This window comes from Zonotrichia albicollis, chromosome 1 (assembly GCF_047830755.1).
Source record: "Zonotrichia albicollis isolate bZonAlb1 chromosome 1, bZonAlb1.hap1, whole genome shotgun sequence".
NCBI lineage: Eukaryota > Metazoa > Chordata > Aves > Passeriformes > Passerellidae > Zonotrichia > Zonotrichia albicollis.
Genome location: NC_133819.1, coordinates 31351340 through 31374403, shown reverse-complemented (window position 1 = coordinate 31374403; position 23064 = coordinate 31351340). Strand labels below are relative to the sequence as shown.

The 23064-nt window shown below is 39.5% G+C and overlaps 1 protein-coding gene across 8 annotated transcripts in view; it reads right to left on the bottom strand.

Annotated features, from left to right (window-relative positions):
* Positions 1 to 2931: 2931 nt before the first annotated feature.
* ABCB5 (ATP binding cassette subfamily B member 5) overlaps positions 2932 to 23064 on the bottom strand; it is a 34063-nt gene continuing 13930 nt past the window's right edge. For 6 of the 8 annotated variants that reach the window (XM_014274016.3, XM_074537101.1, XM_074537090.1 and 3 more), the window contains 16 exons: positions 22501 to 22704; positions 21137 to 21307; positions 18873 to 19034; positions 18169 to 18402; positions 16084 to 16230; positions 15451 to 15555; positions 14553 to 14630; positions 13967 to 14050; positions 11854 to 12057; positions 11070 to 11170; positions 9657 to 9797; positions 9003 to 9159; positions 6561 to 6758; positions 5439 to 5645; positions 4345 to 4491; positions 2932 to 3816 (listed from right to left, as the gene is read on the bottom strand). In XM_014274016.3, coding sequence (XP_014129491.2) covers positions 3619 to 3816; positions 4345 to 4491; positions 5439 to 5645; positions 6561 to 6758; positions 9003 to 9159; positions 9657 to 9797; positions 11070 to 11170; positions 11854 to 12057; positions 13967 to 14050; positions 14553 to 14630; positions 15451 to 15555; positions 16084 to 16230; positions 18169 to 18402; positions 18873 to 19034; positions 21137 to 21307; positions 22501 to 22704 — 2538 coding nt within the window. In that variant the 3' untranslated portion in view covers positions 2932 to 3618. Of the gene's footprint in view, positions 3817 to 4344; positions 4492 to 5438; positions 5646 to 6560; positions 6759 to 9002; positions 9160 to 9656; positions 9798 to 11069; positions 11171 to 11853; positions 12058 to 13966; positions 14051 to 14552; positions 14631 to 15450; positions 15556 to 16083; positions 16231 to 18168; positions 18403 to 18872; positions 19035 to 21136; positions 21308 to 22500; positions 22705 to 23064 lie in introns of those variants that run through there. The other 2 variants (XM_074537106.1, XR_012579462.1) reach the window with 2 other exon arrangements.

Genomic DNA, 23064 nt, shown 5'->3' with positions numbered 1-23064 from the left:
TTTGTGGCCTTGTTGCCCAGCTGTTTCTCCTCTTTACTGCATTGATGATCTTAGAAACACTTTAATGTCTTAGACATGGAGAAGATGTGTTTTACAGAAGTCTGGTTTGTTTACATGCAGCAGCAAGGACACACAGAAAGAGCTAAAGCACAGGCTTTTATCCATTGTTTTGTCCAGTTTATTTGCAATTTGGATATAGTTCTAGTGATTGCCAGACCACATTCCTCTAATGTTATCCAAATCCATTGAGGAACAGAAGAGTTTGGAAATACCTTGGAAAAGCTGGCACTGTATTTCCTGCTTCAGCAAGACACAATCACAGCTCCAGATAAACTGTGGTAATTTTTCAGCTCTCCATGGAATCACAGGTTGATTTGGGTTGGAAGGGACATGGAAGATCATCCAGTCCCAGCCTCCCCACCATGGGCAGGAACACCTTCCACAAACCACTTTGTTCACAGCCCCATCCACCTTGGCCTTGAACACTTCCAGGGGTGGGGCATCCACTCTTCTCTGGGCAGCCCATGTCAGTGCTTTACCACCCCCACAGTAAAGAATTTCTTCCTAATATCTGCTCTTAATCGACTTTCTCAGTTTAAAGCCTTGGCCTACCACTGCATGTCCTTGTAAAAAGTCCCTCTGCAGCTTTCTTGTTGGTCTCCTTTAGGTAAGCTGCTTGTTTCTCCCTGGGCAGAGTGCCCATGGTTGCAGGCAGCAGATGAGCCCTAAATGGGGGCCGAGCTGGACTATTGCTACAACAAAACCACACTTAATTGACCAGAAAGAACTCCCTCTTCCCAGAAGAAACTGTGTTTGCCCCACACCCAGCAATGATGATGGGGTGGTAAAGAGTAACCTTTGGGTCCTGGCCAGGCCCCCTCCTTGCTGCTGCAAAAACTAACCCTATGCTGGCCACAACCCGGACATGTTCATAATGACATTTTTTTTTTTTCTGAAATGTTTGCTCTGTGCTGCTTTACGTTCCAGGTGTCAGAATTAAAAGTCTCCCCTAACCTTGCACAAGTGTTGGTGTTCTCCAAACATGCCCATAATATGGTGAGTCACTGCTGGTGTCACTGGGGACTTCAGCCCTGAAATGACTACCACAAGAATAGGGGTGAAGGGAACATACTGGCCTGTGCTTGTCAAGGAACACCAAAGCCTTCATTCATGACTAGAAGAGAAGTACTTAGCTCAGAAACTTGCTTAATGCCAGCACTGATCTAAGTCTTCCAGGGAATTATTAAGATACAACTTCCCAGAAAAGAGAGTGGAGACTTCAGAGAAAGCATTTAGAAGGCTTTTTGAAGGAAAAATTGTGTGTCTACTTAGTAGAGCCAACAAATCCTCTGTCAACGTTGATTCTTTTGATCTCTGTATCATATATAGGCCCTGGTCCTGAAATAAGTGCTTTGACATACATTTCTCCCTTAATTTAGGTCTGCTTTTAATGAGTTTGCAAGCTCTATGGGCATACCCAACCAGGAAGGTGACTTGGATGGTCTGAAACAAACTATCAGAACACAGAGTTTACTATTAGTGCCTAGAAGCTGAACATATTTATCTCTTTATATCTCATGGAGTCAGTAAAGTGACCCAGCTCAATCTGTGTGCCAGTGGGCAGGCCCAGCAGCGTCCAAGGCCTGGGTGTTTGCACTGATCCTGCACCAGGGAGAGGGTTCCTTCCATGGCACCAAGGGTGCTCTCTGCTCATGGAGCCCCCGAGGCAGAACAAAAGAGATATCAAAGCAGCTTACACCTTCTCAGCCCTTTGGCCATTAATGCAGCATCCTCAGATCCCCGAGGATCAGGCTGGCTGTTACAGAGGTTGAGGTCTGGTAAGATCCTCAGAATGGGGAGCTGTTTCCAACCTGCACTACTGGAAAGCTCCAAAAAAATTGAGACTGGTAATGGGAAAGGGAATTGAGCAAAAATTACCCACTGCTAAGGAAAGTAATGGTTATTTCCCTTTTTTATTTTCAAAACTGTGAATCAAAATCTAGTGCTTGTAATTTTAACTGCAGTGCAGAAACAAAACAGGGAAAAGGGAATTAATTGGAGCCCACATTAGATAATTGGAAATGTAATAGGGGCAGCAGTTTCTTAGCATGTGCCTATCACAAGAAAATTAGGAGATCACACAAGAGGGATGCCTGAATGAGTAAAAATTCCTCTTGAAACAGTCTCTGAGAAAAACTGTGAGGGAGAACAACTGTATTTATTTTGGCATTTCTGAGATCAGATTTTTTTGTGTGAGTTTTATTCCCCTTGCAGATCCCGATAACAGAAAATAATTGAAATGAGCAAAGGAGATGGTAATTACTGTAAGTTTGTCTGCTGCAATCTGGAAATTATAAAGTACTGCAGGTTGCTCCAGGCTATAAATGCTAACCTAAAGCCATGCGCAAAGCCTTGGAAAATTGAAATGCTGCAATTGGGTTTAACCAGCCAAAAAACCCCAGCTGCTGAGTCACTCTGACGACACAGTACATTTTCTTCAACAGTTAAAGGAGGATGTCTTGCAGCACCCTGAGGAATATATCAGAGGACTAAAAAATTATTAAAACACATGTATAAACAAGCTTTGCCAATACTTAAATTTTTTGAAATTATTCATAGAATAATAAACTCATTTAGAATGTCAAAGACCCTTTAAATTATCAAGTCCGAATGTTAACCTGACACTATCAGGTCCACTACTAGACCATAACTCTAAGTATTATGCCTATTAAAAAGAAAGGAACTTATATTGAAAACAACTTTTCCTTTTATCTTTATTTTAAAGAAAAGCTGTTTACATGGCTGACAGGATTCCACTCCAATAGATGCCATCCTAGCTCCCCACAAAACTTTTGAAATTATCTTGATGGATACAAAGAATGACTAAATTCTGTTAGGTCGGCATTTGAAAAATACAAAACAAAACAATAGTATCTTTTATGCAGTTTATTTTGATATGGAAAGGTTGTAGCTATTATAATTATTGTCTGAATTAGAGTATTGAATATCCAAGAAATGTGTGAAGCACAGTAATATGAGAAATGTGGCAGAAAGTAGGGGAAAAAACCAAACTCATGCATCAATATTCTCTTTTATGTAATTTTTTTTGGAATCTCAGTTTTCAGTGATTATCATCTTTAACTAAAGAAGGCTTTATGACTTCATCTGGCTGATGAAGAAACCCAAACAGCAATCACAAGCACCAGCTTTTTGTTTATCCGTGATGCTTAACTGCTGTCATACTCTGTTATCACCTTGGCCTATGGCAGCTGCTGTGGGCCAGGGTTTGGGGGGACAGGGAGAGCAGGGCACCCACCTGAGCGGTGGGTGAGGCTACACCAGGTGTGTCACCCTGCAGAGCATGTCACACACCAAACTGCTCAACACATTCAGTCCCTGGGACTCCTCTGTGCCTCTTCTGTGACCCAGCACTGGGCATGCACTGCTCATCCCTGTGCATGTATGGACCAAGGGCTACACTGGATACAGCAACCAGGCTGCAGCACAGCTCCTGCTCGGTCAGCACAAACACAGTCACAGTAATCCTCTGTAGAGATTTTAATGTCTTCCCATTACAAAATCCAAAACAAAGTAAAAAAACCCAACAACTCAGTAGTACTAATTAGAGACTTGTGCATTTACAAGGGCATAGTAGTGTCCTTCCTTGGCCAGCAGCTGGCTGTGGGTGCCCTGCTCGACCACCCTGCCGTTCTGGATCACCACGATGATGTCGGCTGTCTGCACGGTGGACAGGCGATGAGCAATGACGATGCAGGTCCGACCTTGCCGGGCGTTATCCAGCGCTTTCTGGACAATCTGTCCACAGAGAACACAGCAATACTGTTAGTACTTAAAAAGCCTTCCCTTGTCCTAGGAACTACCTTTGATTTCTCACTCTCTTATCACCTGAATACATGCCCCACAGATGTACATGTCAGTGCGCACAGGAGACCTTTACTCAACATGATTTCTCACTGAGGTCAGTGAGCCAGATCAAACAAATGTGAGACATGGAGAAGTGGGTTCTTGGGCTCCCAGCTTGGGTCAGAAGACAAATTCAGCATTTAATATTAAATACATCTGATAGGAAGACAACTGACGCATATCAGATCAATGTGGAGTTTTATACTTAAAGTGTCAGGTTTTTTCTACTTTTTATTCAGTAAATATAAACATCTTTCTAGTATAGCTCAATACAAAACTTTCAGGTGGAAAAGTTACTGTGATACCCCTGACTTGTTTCACAATTGAGCATTTGTAGCATGTTTTCTTTAATTTTATTCTACAGAAAGCAACTAGCCATGTACATGAGCATAAGTATTTCACAAAATAATCATTATTCACCTTTTCACTTTCAGTGTCAAGAGCAGAGGTAGCTTCATCCAGAAGCAGAACAGCAGGATTACGAACCAGAGCACGGGCAATTGCTATTCTTTGTTTTTGACCTCCAGAAAGTTGTGTCCCTTTCTCACCAACCCGTGTATTATACTTCTGGGTGTTAAACAAACAAAAAAGAACACCAGTGAATACTTTTAGAGAAGGAAGATTAGAAAAATAAAATTTATTCACAGCTATAAAAGTTAAGCATTTTCATCTTGAAAGAAAGAATAGTGTAAGTGGTTTTAAGAAAGCTAAGGCTTTATAAACATCTCCAGTACAAGCAATTATATATACAGCCACACATACTCATAGCCAGTCTGAAAATTTACTCCCTCAAAGGCTGGAATAGGTCTTGAATGGTACCAGAAGGGAAGCATCCAAAGAGTGTATGTTCATAAGATTAACTAACAATTTAATTCTTACTGACATATTCACAAAGAATTTGAAGTTGCAGTGCCTGTGAATAAAGAATCTCAAACATTATTAGTAGTAATGAAAATGAAATATTTTTCAGCATTATTGCCTCAGTTTCAGGTACCCTGAACTACAGTGAAAGCAAGATATCAAAGCATTTTTCCTTGTTAGAACCAAATTCTTGTCAGGCATGAATGTCAAATGCCATGCTATTTACTTCTGATTTACTGCCCCTTTCTGTTTATTAAGAAAGACTCTCTGTGCATTTCCATTCAGTTAGAAATGGACTACTTTATTTTACTAAATTTTTAAAAGAAAAATAAAATGTTTTTATCAGAGTAACTTGAGGAGTTTCTGCTGTCAAAGGAAAAATATATAAAAAAAATATTATGAACACTTATACGCAGAACATTCTCTCATTTCCCTCTCCTCACCCCCCCAATATTGTGGGTTGTATACCACTGTAATTATGAAAACATTGGCTTTTTTTAACAAATTACAAGGATTTTAAGCTTGAAACACACTGACATTTAAAAACATAAAGACGACTATATTAGGGAAAACAAAAGTGAGTGTTGCCTTGATATCTCTATATCATCCCAAGTATATGATCTCACTGTGAAGAGAAGATCACTGTCTCTTACCTCTGGTAGTTTTTCAATGAAGGCATGAATATTTGCTGCTTTAGCTGCTTCTTCAATTTCCTCCTGACTAACCACCCTACTGTTGTCTCCATATTGGATATTTTCAGCAATGCTGCAGTCAAACAAAATGGGCTCCTGTGACACCAGGCCCAGCCTGGACCTCAGCCATTGTAAATGCAGAGATTTGGTATCGAATCCATCTGCTAGCTAGAAAAATCAAGAGAAACATGATGCCAAGCTGGCTACCGAGCTCATCCACACATATCTGCTGTAAACAGGAAACATGAATTCTAAGACAAAGCCCATTATGTGTTATTTTATTAGATGTAATCAGGTAAAATTTTGCATGCTAAATGAAAATGAACCAGCAGGATGGACAAAATATTTTCTTGCATTAGTTTTTAATTTTGTGTTTTGCTTCCATTTGCTAGCAAGCAGAAACAACCTGCAGATAACATATGGTTCTTGTGGTCCTTCCAGCCCTAATGACCACAAGAAGCACCAGGAAGCTCATGGTAAATGCTGCCCCTTGCCCCTTAAGAAGCTGAGCACAAAAATAAATATCCTCAGCTGCAGGCCTTTCGATCTTGCAACCTCCAAAGGAGGTTTCTTTCCACTTTTTATACCCATTAACAAGGGTTGTATCAAAAAGTCCATTGGGACCTCCTGTTGGTGAAACAATGACATCTAGTACATTTGTGTTATCTGAAGCATATATCTGTCCCTAATGTGTTAGTTCATATCAGCAAGAAAACTTACACACTGACAAGCAAGACACATTAGTGTTATGCCCCGTCTGAGCAGGGTGTGAGGAGCCTTGGGGAGGAAATGCAGCCAGACCTGGTTGTTCCTTTCCCTGGCAAGATCTGTGACCTGAGGATGCACATTGTGCCAGCATGGATGCCACTGCTGCTACATGCGGGCAAATGCACAGGGCAGGCAATGGCAGGGGTTTGGGGATCATCCACAGATCCACTGGAGGCACAGCCTCTAACTCACACCTCTAAAAAAAGACATCCCAACAGAGGGACTGCTAGGCTTGTCAAAAGCCTCTGAAACCTTGGCAGATAAAGAGTTCTGTAGATCTAATTACTATTAATAGCCACACAAATCTATTCTTACCACTTGTCCTTCCACAGGGTCATAAAATCTCTCCAAGAGCTGAATGGATGTGCTTTTGCCACAGCCACTGCTTCCTACTAAGGCCAGAGTCTGTCCTTTTTTAACTTTCACATTAAGTCCTTGCAAAACCCGAACTTCTGGCCTTGTTGGATATACAAAATGGACATTTTTGAATTCAATGTTGCCTTCAAAATGGCTCTGAAAAGAAGTAGAGAGTTCACATGCTCATATTAACATTCATTAGCCTTAACTATAACAACACATGTTAAGACTTTGTTATTATAGTGAGAGATACAAGAAAGTTTGGGAAGGTGTTTTCAAAAGTGCTTTTGAAATTCTTTTAAATGGCATATTGGACTGAGCATGGTATCGCTAGTTATAGGATGATCTGTAAGTCACTACATCCTTCTGGAGAAGTTTTCTGCATCTCTTGTATCTATTTTTCATTTAATCTTTGAAAAGAGTATCACAGAAGCACAGAATAAGCTGAGGTGGAAGGGACTCTCCAGGATCAGAGTCCAACTCTTGGCCCTGCGGAGCACCATTCCCAAGAATCACACCATGTGCCTGAGAGCATTGTCTAAACACTTCTTGAACTCTGTCAGGCTTGGTGCTGTGACAGCTTCCCTGGGGAGCCTGTTCCAGTGCTCAACCACCCTCTGAAGAAAAGTAGAAAATATCCAGATTTTTCATTTCTAATACATTTAATTGAGATACTTCTTCTTGTGATATAAACTGTGTCATTTGCTTTCCTGATCTTACCCTGCAGGTAGCACAATTTGAGCAAACGTAACACAAGATCAAATTCAGAGATTAAGATAGCAGAGCTAAATTCTTCAGTCAGTTATTCACGAGCACAAAGGACAAGCTATGTTTAAAAAAGCAGTGATAGTTAATTGGACATCCAAGGCAGGCTGATATTTAGGCACAAGTGGAAGAAACAGGGACATGCCAAGACTGTCCTGCTCTTTGGGGTATGAGCCAGCCCCTGTACATGCCAGCAGCACCACTAACACGATGCTCTCACAGCAGATAATAACCTAATTTGATGGACTCAAACATTTTCTTTATTAAGTCATAGTCATCACTGGCAGTTAACTCCAGTCTACAATAAAAATGTTTTCACTTAAGTTTTATTTTACTGAAGACCTTCTGCCAAGTCTTTCAATGTCAGAGAAGCCTAGTTCAAGAAAATATGCAAGCATGCTAAGAACCTTAAAGGCTGAAAATCCTGTATATAAGCTTGAAGTTATAGAAAACTGGATTATGGCTTCCTAAGTAGGAGCTACTGTCTAAACCTACATGGGAAGTTAATTTTAAATTTAAATGAACCTGGATGTGCCATTGTAATCCTTCCAGAACATGTAAATTGAAAGCATTACATGCAGAAATTTGACAAGTGCTGAGGTCAGGCTGCTTAATGACAAGGCTCATTGGGGATTTTTGAGTATTTTCTGATTTTCACTTTTTATTGGTTTTTGCTTGTTGTCTTTCCTCCCCCAACTTTAGAGCAAACTAAAATTATTCATTAAGCTTGTTTTGACTTCACAAGAGCACATTTTTAATTGTAAAAGTTTCCACAGATGGAATAGGATGGCTTTTGGCAAAGTGCCTGTCTGTAAAGGAACTAATCTCTCTTATTTACATAATAATTAGAAAAATTCATTAGTATTTTATTTCTCCTATAAACTCTTACAAAGACAACAAAATTTTTATTTGAAGTGACATTATCAGTGTTTTGCTGAAGCCATTTACACTGTGAGTCAGTAGAATGAAAAGTATGAAAAGTATTTTTTTAATCATTTAGAGAAAAAACTACCTTAAAGGCCATACACTTTTGTCTGAAACCCAGAAATAATATGGTCCCTAAATAAGTCAGTGCCACTATATAGTGTCTGTCTTTTGACAGAACCATAGAATAGTTCGGATTGGATGGGGCCTTAGAGAACATCTAGTTCCAACCCCCCTGCCATGGGCAGGGACACCTTTCACTGGACCAGATTGCTCAGAGATCCATCCAACCTGGCCTTGAGCACCTCCAGGGATGAGATATGCTCAACTCCTCTGGGCAACTCATCCCATCCTCACAGGAATCTTTTCTACTTTTTTCGAGTATCTTATCTGAGTCTACTCTCTTTCAGTCTGAAGCTATTCCTCCTTATACCATCACTACATGCTCTTGTAAAAAGTCCCTTTCCATCTTTCTTGTAGGCTCCCTTCAGGTCAAAATTATGTCAGCCTAATTCAGCATCCTTTTGGGATACCCTAAGAAATAGGCACCTGTGAATACAATTGCTGAAAATAATTATTAATTTAGTTTGTTACAACATTTTTTGCCTGTGAAAAAAGAACACTCCTTCCAAAAAAATACACCCAGAACCCCATAGAAACAGATCTCCAAGATCCTGCCAAGCTCCCATGCAAAATAACACCAATCCTTACCAATTTTTCACCTTGTTCACTGTAACTGTCAATTACAGGTTTTCTGTCCAAAAGCTGAAAGATTCTTTGAGCTGACATTCGAGCTTTGCCATAGTCTGGTGCCATGGAAGAAGACTGCCCAACATTTATAGCTGCAAATATGACAGCAGAGTAGACTCTAGAAAGCAAAGGACAAAGCATGATTCATTCCAGGTAGAACAATGCATTTGCTTCCCGCTGCATAGAACATACCTTCAGAATAAAGCTTTTTAACATCTGTAGGATATGATATTTCTGGAGTTCCTCACACTCCAAGATGTCATCCAGTACTAGGAAGGTCAGCTTGCTCCCATAGCTACTTTATAGCTGGACAGCAGTATCATATCACTTTTCTTTTCAACACCCTCTGCCTGGAAGGGACGTCAAAGGGCAAAGGCTTCTCCAAAGTAAATGTGCTGAGCTTGCTGCTCACTTTTGCTGTTTCACTGCCCAAAGGAGCACCTTTCCCCAAAACAGCCCTTATGCCCTAAGAAAACTTCCAACCAGACTGAATTCCTGGATTCCCATGCTCCATTACCTCTGTAATTTGATAAAATAATTTGCGTGCATTGAAATCACTACACTGTGTACTAATTTTGATCTTTTTTGTTTGTTTGTTTTATAAAGTATACTCACATAAAGACACTTTCAAAGTCGGTCAGACATTTAACAATGAGCCATGCTCCAAATCTGAAGACTGCTGCATTAATAAAGTACTCTGAACTTTGAGATATTCCATAGGTAAATCCATAAAAAGGAGCTTTTCTCAGAGATTTTCTGATAAAAGAAGAAACTTTCCATAAATGACTTGTAAAAGAGAAACAACAGACACTGGTTCGACTTCTGGAATAAAATCTTCAAGCAATCCAGCTCACCCTCAAAACCACAACAAATCAGCCAACAACACACTCACTCACAAACAATCCTTGTCAGACCCTAAGAGCCCCTGGCTTCAGGACATAAAACCTCCCTTAGGACAGAATGCAATGAAAACCTTGATCCTCAGTCATGTTAAATTGAATCCCTTTCCTTTGCTTTTATAGCAGGACAGGTCACTAGAGCAGTTAGTTAAAATGAAATAATTAATAACTACCCCATATGACCCATTTTATTAAGAAAACAATTAGGCTTAAGCCTGCCTGAGAGCTGCCTGCAGGCTTCCACCAGCTCATCCCATCTGAGCAGAGCATGGACACATTGCTGGGTATCCCCACTAGAATTTAGACTATGCCATGATTTCTCAATCTATCCCTCTGGAAGCGTTTCATTTTGTGTAGCTAATTGAACACACACCAAATAAGAATCTGGTGAACTCTCTGTCCTCATTGTTTAGGATGCTCTCAGAGGAAGAGGAAATCTCCTTTCTAGTTTGAGCTGTAAATCAGACCCGTGACAGTCCAAGCAAGCATCCTGCCCAAATCCAGGCTCTTAGCAGTTCACCAGACATTGAATTTTAACGCTATTTTGGTTAAGGACAGATTGTGCAATACATCACTTTCAATTCCTTCTTTTACATTAGAAGTAATTTCGATTTTGGGCTATTTTATTTAAATAAAATGGAGCTAGAAACATCTGGCAACTGAATTGATTCAAATGCATTTCAGTAGAGAAAAGACAGTGGGATGTAGTGGATCAAACAAGGGAAATGTATGAAGTTCTTTTCAAGGTTCCAAAGTCATATGGGGGGAATAAAACTTGTTTATGCTATAAAGGGTGTAGTGGAACTGTCAGTTCCTAAGTCGCATCAGTGCAATACACTGACATAGAGTGAACATATATCCCATATTGTAGGCAAACAAAATATTCTATAACACATATGCAGAGAATGCAGCTTCTTAAGTGTTTGCATTATAAAAGACAAATCCTGCAAACGTTATTTCACTCTACACTTAACAATGTATATTAAAATACAGAGATTATATAAATTCCAAAGCTATATGAACAACTATTGATATTCTTTCCAGTCTTTTGAATATTGGCTAGGTTCCAAGAAAGGTATTTACAGTAAATCTGAAAGATTAAAATGCACTGTAAAGAAAAAAAACCCACCTATATGTATGATTCAAACAAGCAACATATCTTTCATAAAATGCTTCTTCCTTGGTCAGTGAAACTACAGTTCTTATGTTTTCAACGGATTCTGTCGAAATCTAAACAAATAAGAGGTAATCTCTTACAACTGCAATCTGCAAGATATCTTCTGAACACTTGATTTCTTCTCTAGCATTTATTATTTTAGATCAGAACGTGCTTGTTTAAGAGTAGTGATGAAGATGAAGGAAAGTCCTAAGCAATGCAAGTATTCATCAGCAGTGTCTTTCCTAACCATGGGTTGTGGTCCTCATGAATTAACCAAATTTAATAAAATGGGGACAAGCACTAGGAATCTGGACACAGCTTGCTCTTTTGCATGGACTACTTCTGTCTCCTAGAAGAGCACTATCAGGTGAGTGAAGGCAGTACTCTGAAACTTTTGAGCACATTAATGGCTTGCCTTTATGACAGAATAGAAAGGCATCAATGCTGCAACACTTCTGGCTGCAGCAGAGCAGTGCAGGGCCACATTGCTCACCCTAGGCACCGGTGCTGGGGCTGCTTCTGCAGAAGCTGCCCCAGTCCAGAAATCCACTATGGAGGCTTTCAAATGCATTTTTATATTCTAATTTGCAGATGGTTTGCATAATCTGCATTTTGCTTTTCTTGAAGATATATAAATATTCCTCTCAATACCCTTAATTTATCTTTGACAATTGAGTCAGCTATAGTATAATTACAGTGTTGTCCTTAAAAGTGATCTCACACAGAACGCTGTAGTTAAAACTGAAGAACTTACTCTTCCAGCCACTTCCAAAGCTTTTTGGTCTTCTGCAGCATGACCAGACATAGAGCTGGCATTCACAGCATTTGCAACAACAATATAAGGAATGCAGGCCAGGATAAGCAAAGTCAGCTGCCAGCTGTATACAAATGCAATAATGATGGCAGTCACAAGGGTAAAGGCAGTCATAGTCATCAGTGCAAGTCGGCTTCCAGTTGCCTAAGAAAACCCCAGAAACCCCCCAAATATATGTAATTAGATTTTTAATTTTTGTTGCTTAAATTACAACTTCAAATTGCTGTAATCAAGGCCACAGGTTTGGCTGGAAAATGAAATCAGGTGCAATCACATGTGTGGGCATTATGCACCAACATCTGTAACCATTCCTAGAGATTCCTCACACCTGCCAGCATTCAGGCCTTCAAGAGGTGTTAGTAGTCTAGAGAGTTGGATATGACAGTTGTTAAATGAAATGTATCTGGGACTTCGCACTCTACCCAAGTTAGAGAAAATTGTGACCACTGTGAGAGTAGGGCGAGTTGGCAGTTCGATGTCCAGCAGTAGGCGAGAGTGGCTTGGTTCTGACAGCAGCCAACCACTGAGACCCTCCACACTAACAGTGGTGAAAAAAATTCATCATCAGCTTCTTACATTGCTGCACTTGAGGTTATGTTCTTAGAGAAAAGAACTTTGAATTAGGCCACCCTGCAGAAATGTTTTATCTCAGTGGGATAATGAGTAGGAAAGACTAACTCTGACTGAAGAATTTTCACCTCCTCCCAGCCTGTATAACCTTTTCACAAAAAACTTTTTAAAATGAGAGTTTATTAGCATCCAGCATCCGGGTGGGCTCTGATCTGCAGAAAGAACTTCTGCAAATAGTCCTGTGGAAATAGTTCATCTTCCAGACCTTGACATGGTGGTAAAAACAAAACCTCTTTGGGTGGGAAGCAAATATTCTTCTTTCTTTTGCGAAAGGGTTTCCTGCCCTGAAAAGACTTTTCTTGTTCCATCAATTTAAAATATTAACAGTTAAACCAATGCCAAGGTGAATTGTTGCCATATGTTCTAGGGGTTGCATATAAAGATGGATTTGGAAACTTCAACCAGTGCAGTATGAGGCATAGTACTGTCTTACTGGTACTCCAGACATCACAGTAGCTCTGGAGATCCATTCATGCCTTGATTGGATTGTTTTTTGTAGTTAGGGAGCTGTGTGCACCCCTCCTTTTTACTGCTCTGACAGAGTGATAGACTTCATTGCCACTGAAGCAAACAAACTTTAAAAGATTTTGTCAAAGACTATTTCATCCCTGCAAATCCACAATGAAGGCGGGCTGGAGAGAAACAAAAACCTATGGAGACTGAAAAATGTAGGGATTAAAGGATTAGAGATGTACAAATATGAAGGGGAAAAAATACACTAGTAAACCTTTCCCCACAAGTCCTTCAGGGATTTGCTTTTCCCCACAAAGAGACAGAAATGCTTGGCAGATTGTCAGGTTCTGTGGGTGAGGCGAGAAGTTGGAGGAACTGGGCAGAATTTGCCATATTCTCTCACCAGTGTCCAGGGGCCACCTCTCTTATACCAGCTTCTTGAGTAGTTCCCTTCTTTGGCCATTGCCCTCCGTGGCACTTCTAAATTGTTCTAGTCTATTCCTTACTGTTTGTGAAGCACATTTTGTGGCAATAGGAAGAAAAATTCTCTTCACTCACCTTCAGGCAAGTAAGGGTTTGTATCCTCTGCAAATGCAACCCCTTTGTGGCATTCAGGTGACACCCATAAGATGATGCAAAAACCTAGGGTCCAGTGACTGTGGTCCAAACATATATGCAGATCACTTTGCACAGCGAAATGCTCGACAGTTGTTATATATTTAGCCCAAAGTCTTGCAGGGAGGTACATGAAAGGTACATGAACATCAGCTGGATTTTTGATAGTTGTAAGTTACCAGCTGAGAAACCATTTCCCATGTGTCTGTAGCATGCTGCGTAAAGGCATCTACCAGTCTGTGGGGTAGATTTCCTACTTTGCTTTCTGAAATAATCTTGGAGTTCCTTGCCAATTGAATTTAATATTTGTAAGGAAAAAGACGTTTAAAAAATACATATAAAAGAATCAACATACGCCTTTAACTTGGGAAGCATCTGTTGCAAGACGAGTTAGCAGAACACCAACAGCATTTTTCTGGTCATCATACCATCCAATCTCCTGCAAGAAAAGATATTGATTTTTGTTTCAAAAAATTACATGAAAGTACAAAACAGGATATCTAACTGAATATTCTCTCTGAATATTCTCTCCAAGTAAACAAAAAGAAAATGCTTAAAAAATACAATTCTTTTGTGGACATCTAATTGCTCGTAATCAAAGTGTTCTTGGCTGTGATGTTTTCCTGAATATGCCTATTTAGAAACTTTTATTATAGCCCCCATTTATTTAGACATTCCTTGGTCCTGAAGAGGTTAACTATTCTCTTACAAATTATCTATCCCATCAGCTACAGAATCATAGAATACCCTGAGTTGCAAGGGGCCTACAAGGATTTGTACATACAGAAAGGAAAGGAAGATCTTCTATTTGCAAAGGCTATGGTCGGGTTCTCTTTTCTTCCAATCACCACTTTACCAATCCCTTTTAGATGTTTCTACAAACAGACAGGTTCTTGTCCACACCCATTTCTCTCTCAAAATCTTAACTGCCTAATTCATACCTGCTGAAGTAATGCTCTGAAGGACAAAGAGCGCAGTCTCATTGTTAGGGTTTCCCCAGACTTCCCAAACATGAATCCCTGGGGGAGGAAAACCAGTCACATTTTCTCATCTGATGCTGTAACTGTTTATAAATCTGCACAACAAAAGCAATCACACCAAGAAGCTCAACAAAAGCCATCACACCTGCAACCCCCTGTGAATATGTATGTCCTGGGAAAAGCATCATTCATATTCCTGAACCTGAAGCTTGATTTTCTCACAGAAAAGAAGTAACATAGCAAAGAAGGCATCTATATATTACACACTTGTATCACAACCACCCAAGCAAAGGGAGATTAAAGTTTTCTGGTCAATCTTGCACACACAGAGAGCAACACTCCAATATAAATCAACCTGTCTAGTGATTGGGCTCCCTACCCTGACTGTGACCAGAAACATTCACTCACAGCAGTCATTCTGATGGATTTTTATGATCCAAGAGCATGCAGTGCTTTCTGCAAGCTTTAAGAGGGCAGGAAATTATGGAATTTACATGATGGTATGAAAAGCACTGTTTGCAATGGAAAGAGTGACTCTGTTTTATACTTACTTTGGCAAGAGCCTGATAGTGAGAAATATCAGTATTAACTTTGACTTTTAAGGCCAGACCCTCAACTTTGATTTCAATCACATTGAATTAACATTTCCTTCAGTGGATTATTTAAACCAAAGAGCAAATATGGACCCATATCTTTAGGTAAACATTAAATCTATGTATCTCAGGAAGACCCTGGCACTTGTGCATATTTTTGTAAGCTCTGATTGGTTTTTTACTTCTCAGATTGTGTTGATACAAGTTATACCTGCAGCTTGCTGGAGAGGTAAGAGCTTTTAAGAGTTCAGTGTAGTGACACTTACTTGGATTATGTATGCTACTAAGATAATCACTCCAAGTAAAAGAAATAGTAAAGAAAGCAATACTGTGTTTTTACTTCTTTTTTCTGGATCTGTCTCTTGAAAAGCCTATGAAAAGAAAAAAAACCCACAAAAATGAGTACATAGACAAGCATCCATTACATAAGCCAGCCTTCACCTCAAGAAGCTTGTCTGCCTACTTTAATCTCTTTTAGCAAGTATCCTGGATTCTAAAACCAGTCTGATGTCAACTTTCTGTTGAGGACCCAAAAGATAGCCTAACTTTCCATTTAACCTACATTGTACTAATTTGTTCTCCCAGATCCATCAACGTTCCTCCTTTCCTCAGCTAGTCAGACACAGTTCCACCATCCTCTGCTTCTAGAGTCCCTTCAACATTCTTCAATGGATGTATTTATATGAGTTAATCCCACTCAAAGATTTACATGGAAAGAAGTGAGTGGTTGAGCATGAAGAAAGCTCAGGACTGTAACTTCCAGTTGTAAAAAAATTCCGCCCAAACAAAAAAACAAAACGCACCCCCCACCCCAAAACTCCCAAAGAAAGAAACAAACAAAAAAAAAACAAACAAAAAAAAAAAAAAAAAAAAAACAAAAAAACAACTGAAAAACTTACCCCAATGATTTTTGCAAATATAACAGCAAATGCAGGATGGACTGCTCCTATGACAGCAGCAGCAATCACTCCCAGCAGTACATAGAACCACTCAGGTTTGTTCAGAGCCAAGATTTTTAAGTAAGACACAGCAGGGAGATTTTCTTCCTACAGGAAAAACGTTGTAAGCTTTCCTTGGAAAGTCAGAGAACATAAAATTCTCCAGACAGTGGGTGTCCATTAGGCCCTGAGCAGTGAACTGTCTTGGTAAAATGCAGAAAGCATTCTCTGTGCACTCAGATCAAGCAAACATGCTGGAGATTTGCTGCTTTGCTGTTTCATGGCCTAGAACATGAACTGCACTGTAAAAATGCGTAGGCAAAAAACTTAACAAAAGGCTAAGTCATGAGGGGAGTGGGGCCAGGACAGTTCACTGAAAGTCAGATAGGACTGGTCACCATGAATGGCAACTAATATTTCAATCATTGTAAAGGACTGAACATCTCACAGTTCAGAGGACAGAGACCCCTCCAGTCCAGCTAAATGCCAGTGGGCTGGCAGTAGAACAATTGGGTAGAGAGGTCATTTTTCCCTTTGGCAAACTATATCCAACGAATCATTACCAAAGCCAGGAACGAGGCATTTGATAGAGTCAGTTAGCCTGTTTGTGCTTTCAAGGCACAAAAATTGTTCTGTCTTGCTTTACCACTTTATTTAAGTGCTTATGCCTCCAAAGGATATTTCTGGAAAAGTAAATAATGAAAGCATCAGAAATGAGGCAAAATATTAGTCAGGATTATAAGCAATTTACTCTAGCTCCCTGGTTATTTTATCCTGCTTTTTAGATGCTGAATGAAGGCAGCTAAATCTCAACTATAAAAGTGGGCTGATTTTTTTTCTGAAATAATTACAACTGCTAGATGTTTGACTTCATTTTTTCTGAATGTGATGAATATTGTTTTCTTGAGCATGAACACCCACTACTTCCTCTAAGGTCTTAAGCAATATTAATATACAGCCAAAAAGTGTATTTTGAAGTTATACAACATTTTATATGAGAATGGGAATGGGTCCAGCTAGTTCTTGCTATTTGAAATATTCATTAGCTGGAAGATGAATTTTAGAGAGGAGGAAAAATCTACAGATAAAATCATACTAAGGATTTCATAATTATTTTAAATATTTATTACAGATGGGATCCTAATTTCCACAGACTTAGAAGAATTCATGGTTTTACTCTGGAATTTATATTTTAGTTCTTCACTTCAAAGGTCTTGAAATCAGACAAAAATCTCCAAAAACTAAACAAGAAAAGCAAGCAACCTTAATATATTAAATCACTCTTCCAGTACGTTTCATGAAAAAAGTACTACAAAATAGAAAACAAAATCAAGTTTCTGTTGAGCTGCTCATCTCAAGTCTGTTCCAGAATGCACTAGAAATCTGCTCTTTTTGTTGCTATGAGCAAGTTTTATTCAACTTTGAAATAAAATAATTTTTCTTAACTCTAAACTTCCTACATGACTTTTATTGATTATGTCAATCAAGTTGTTTATCTGTAAAAACCCTGCAAAACTGAAAAGTATACTAAACCAGAAAGAGTAATATCTCTTTTAATGGAAATGCTCTTCAAAATGTCAAGGATTCGATTCTTTTTTGGTTTTTTGCTTGACATAAATGTAGTATGATACGCTAAAGTGCCTTCAGTTTAGGTATGCACACTCCAGCGATTATATCATCCAGGAATATTTGCAACAGTAAGTACCTGGGAGTAAAGAACCTTGCAAATGAAATCTCATGACTAGCTTCAATTAGATAGAATTAAAATAAAGAATTAAAAATATCTGTATCACTGAAATAATTCTCTTAAATTGTACTAAGAAATGTACAAACCAATAGCAATTTTTTTCAAGTTCTACATCAACTCAGTAGCATTAAAATTAAGATCTTTGTTAAGAAAAATTATCCTCAGTCTGGTGAGTACTGACTGCAATAGCACCTGAGTAAAGGTTGCATAAAAGACAGCTATTGAAAAGTAATCCAAGTTACGTGGTTTTTTGTGTATGCTTACATCTTAAAATTCTACACTGAAGTTCTGATACCAACCTCCACCTCCTTTTGCTTCTTCTTTTTTCCAAAGGGATTTTTAGATGAACTCTTCTTGCTCTTATATTTGCTGGATCTTCTTCGTATGCTGCCTTTCTCTGGTATCACAGAGGTTTCAAAATTATTTTGAAAAGTCAACTCTTCCACAGGATTTATGTTTTCCTCATATTTCTCAGCTCTTGAGCCTTCACTATCTTCTGATGTGCCATCATCTTGAACATCACTGGTACAACCCTAGTGAGAATTCAGGATATACATTTGCAAGGCATTTTGACTAGAAAGAAAGACTTTTTTTCTCCTGAATACTGCTGTTTCAATTGTGTAACTGTAGCTGTCTATAGGCCACATACATATTTCTATATATTTCAGTCTGCAATTGCAGGGCAGTAGACTATTTGATTCTGATTTTGTCCCCCTCTTTTCCTTTAAAGCCATCTATGGAATCCACCTGGAATCTAACACCTCTATGGTTATGCATAACGATGCAGTCTGTGCCTTAAACTCACTTATGTTTTTGTCATATTGGATTACATAAATATGAAACACTTATGGGTGAAACCCCTAAGAATTCCAAGCCTGTGTTGGTGCCCAGACTAGAATAACTGAGCAGCTGCCAGCTGGATAACATGCAGGAAATAGAGAGAAAATAACTCCACCAACCATTTGACAACTTTGTGAAATGGAGAAGGTAAATTTGCCTTTACCTGCTGCATTACAAGGGAATAGTAGACTCCTTTCTGCAGCATCAGTTCACTGTGTGTCCCTTGTTCAACCACAACACCTTTCTCAAATCCAGCAATAGTGTCAGCAGTCCTGATGGTAGACAGTCTGTGAGCAATCACAATGGTGGTACGTCCAGCCCGAGCCTACACAAACACAAAAATATAGAATAGAAATAAAGTTATTTTAGTCACCTGTAATATATGGTAAATTGAAACTTTAAAAATACTTTTCTTTCTTTTAAAAGCAAAGATTGTTATATTTTCCTGGCTTTGTGTCCTTGCTTAGCAGTTCAAGGACAGTTTCATTCGACTAATTTAGACAGAGAAAGCCACATTAGTCTTTTAAGCAGGCAACAAGTATTAAAGACCATAATTAAAGTTTATTTATTATTTGGCTTTTATAATATTTTAACTGTTTGAGCTAAAATTGCTCACAAAGTGTTTCCATGTCCATGTAAGCATGACGGGGAAATGCCATAAGAATAGTCAGATCTTTCTGAAAATAAAGCTTGGATAACAAATATATAAAGAGCAGATATTTTCTTTGTCCCTACAAACTTTTGGAAGTACAACATCAGCATAATTTCTGACCAGACTTAGCAGGAAAGCATAGAGGAGCAAACTTGCATCAAAAATGGGTTTAAGCCACTCCCATCTGAAACAAGTTTATTTGACAATAATCCTACTGGGATTTGGCAGGAGGAGCCGCTGAACTCTCAGTTGTCAGGTGACATGTTCAACCTCTCTCCAGCACCCTCACACAGAGCAGAGGCACACACAGCCCCCATGCAGCAAATGAGCACAGGACACCTTGTGACTGCTGGAGAGGCTGGCTTCCCTCCACCCTAATGCCTGGAGCAGACGGCAGCTTGGCAGGAGGAGAGATCCAAAGGAACCTCATTCAACAAGTCTATTCTGTGAACCTGGAACCTGCTGGAAGTTTCTTGCTACAGAAGTTGTACATCATACAGGCACAGGAACAGGAGCATGAAGATAGTGAGGCCATCTGCAGTAGAGGACTACTACCATGGAGGTTTGAATTCTTCCCCCTATACCTGCCATTCTCATGGACCTGATGCAAGTCACTCCCAGGAAGTTTGCCACAGTGTGGTTTTTATGCCTCTGGCCCAACACACAAGGCCTCACCACTGCAGCTGGGAGCTGTGATCAGAACTAGCAAAATGCTTTATAGGGTGCAAAGTTATCTAAAACCAGCTGGCTACAAGAAGTTTCACATGAATGCCTTGAAACAGCGAGTGTTCATGCGGCTAGCATCTCTGCTCCTCAGCTGTAAAAATAATGAACAATAGTAGCACCACTTTTTCCACTCAGGGATGCTGAAATGAAATTTGGAAATCTCAGTAGGGGACTACACTGATGGACATCAAAATGCTGTGAAAACATGACTAAGTTATGATTCAGGGCTCATTTTGGTGTATTCTGAGAACATGAAGAAGGATGAGAAAGAGTTCACTTAATTAAATGACCTCCCTCTGTTATGCACTCAATGAAATAATAAACTTCTGGAAACGTACTTGACTAAAAAATTAAGAAAAAACAAAAACCAAAGAAAAGACAAAAGAAAAAACATTGAAGCCAAGCCATGAAGCTCTTTTTCAATCAAAGCCTAAGGGTTCTACTGTATGTTGATGGAAACTGCTGATGAAGGTGGGCTGTGAGGAAAGCATTGTGTGCTGATCAGATACATGGGTACAAGATCTGGCAGCTCTGCTCTGCAGCAGCACCCACCTTAGAGCCATGGGGCTGCTAAAAGCAGAAAAAGAAGGAAAATGGCTAAATTTCTTAAAATTTTGAAGCAACTATTCAATAATGAACAAATAATAGGGATATCAATAACATATACTTTTCTAGTAATCCACCTGAAAAAGGCCATTCTGTCCTCATAACATGCCTTGATAAGATGTCAACAATGTTTTACCAGCAAATGAACAATTATGATTTGAAAAAGGGAGTGCAGGAGACCTAAGTTACAGTTCCGCATGACTAAATGTCTTCATAATTATTAATAATGCAAAACCAAAACCCCTAAAAATCAAACCAAATTTTCAAATAAATTTTTGATGGTTCAAAATCCTTGTTAAAACACTGAAATTGAGCATCCATCCAAATTTAATTTTCCAATGTTCCTGATTCGGATGGAAACCTGCACTGAAAATTGTACATTAAGTTTCCTTAAGTGTTTGTTGCACTTTTTCATGGCAGCTGCTAGCTCCAGTGAGTCCTACCTTATCAAGAGCTGCTTGCACTATGGATTCACTCTGAGTATCTAATGCAGATGTAGCTTCATCCAGAAGAAGAATCTTGGGATTTCTTGCTAGGGCACGGGCAATAGCTATTCGTTGCTTCTGTCCTCCACTCAGCTGAGCCCCTCTTTCACCCACCATGGTGTTAAATTTCTGATAAAGGAGACAACAGAACAGAAGTTGTGAGACATCTCAAATCCTCACTTCTCAGTGCAACCCTAAGTACTCATCTTCTAGAAGATGTAGCTTCTTCCAGCTGACCTGAGCACAGGCAGAGCAAACAAAGAAGGGTGTCCATCCAACTGGCCCTTAGCCAAACCCTCCTACCCCCACATATTGTGCCTGCCTAACTTTGAACTTATGGTTCTTTAAAGATCTTTATTGCTCACTCAGTGCTCCAAACCCTGGGGTTTCTCAAGGCAAGCCTGTAAAAAGGATCTCTATATTTTCTGAGTATTGCCTACCTTTCCAAAAGGGTTGGAATTATAGGGACACACCAATAGTGTGCCTTCCCCTTGGAGCTATGGTTTAGTTCCTACTGACCATATCACTTAATGCAAAGTCACAAGTCTCAAAGTCCACTGTAGTTTTTTATTACATAGCTGTTTAAGAGCAAATATGAACAAATCACTGTTCCTGAGAACAAGGAACCTTGGAACAGATTGATATGTTTGAAATGGCTCATACTTGAGAGATAGGGCCAAGCTCTCTAAAGCAGTAAATGGATTTGAAATCAAATCCCAGGTGGGCACTTCTCCCGCATTTTTTAACTTCAGGAGCAAAGACAAGGACATATTATCCATTTATGAGGATGTGTTTAGAATGCTTGACCTTGCTTCTCAGCTCCATCCTGAAAGGAGTAAGGCACCTACTGCTAAGAGAGGGCTCAAAGCTGTGAATCTCAGAGGAAGAACTTTGTAGCTGCTAAAGGGCATACATATTTACTTCAGGGCATACTTGTTTACCTCTTCACACTCCCTGCTATTTCCTGTGAATGTACAGACAGCTCCTGACAAAGGGCTCTGGATTTCTCGTCCTTCTTTTTAAAAACCAACTCTTCTATGCCTCATGGGATGGGTAGGGATGGCAATACAGCTGGGAAGCTTCCTTTCTCCTGAGTTAAGGCATTGACATTTTTTCCCAGACTCCAGTACAAGTCCTTTGAGAGCAACCAAAGGCACAATATCTAGTTGAAACACTCTCTGAACTGAAAGCTGCTTGAGGCAATAAGTATATTTTGAGAAGTTGTAGTATAACTTTGATTCCCAAGCTCTGCCTCTCAGAAACAGGACACCAGCCTAAATGGATCTTTCATTCTTACACTCAAAGTAAGTTCATCAACTTACATCAGGCAGTCTAGATATAAAGTCAAAAGCATTGGCTTCCTTGGCTGCTTGCTCAATTTCAGCATCAGAAATGTCTTCTCTCCCATAGCGAATGTTCTCAGCTATTGTGGTTGCAAACAAAACAGGCTCTTGGCTCACAATGCCAATATTTTCTCGTAGCCACTTTGTATTAAGGGTCCGAATATCCCGACCATCTAAGGTAATCTGAGAGGAAAAGAGTGTCAAAGAAGTCAAGGAAATGCACTCTATTAATAATAAAGCAATCAATTACTCTTACTTGAATGAGGTATCAGCCACAAGGTCAAGAAAAAAAAAAATTGTCTTTAATAGAGAGCTGTGTTGGGGGAGAAGCTACAATTGTAGTTTTTCCATTTGTTGCACAAGATGGAAAATTATGATGAGCGGCATAAACAGAGAAGACACCAAGGGCTTTTCTTCCCTCCTGTTTGTTATGCCCCAATAACCGTCATGTCTGAGTTGGCTTAAAAATTTCACAGCTTCCTTGCACACTTTATACGTGATTCTCATGCCCCTATGCCAGTTTGTTGTCCTCACAGTTGCAAC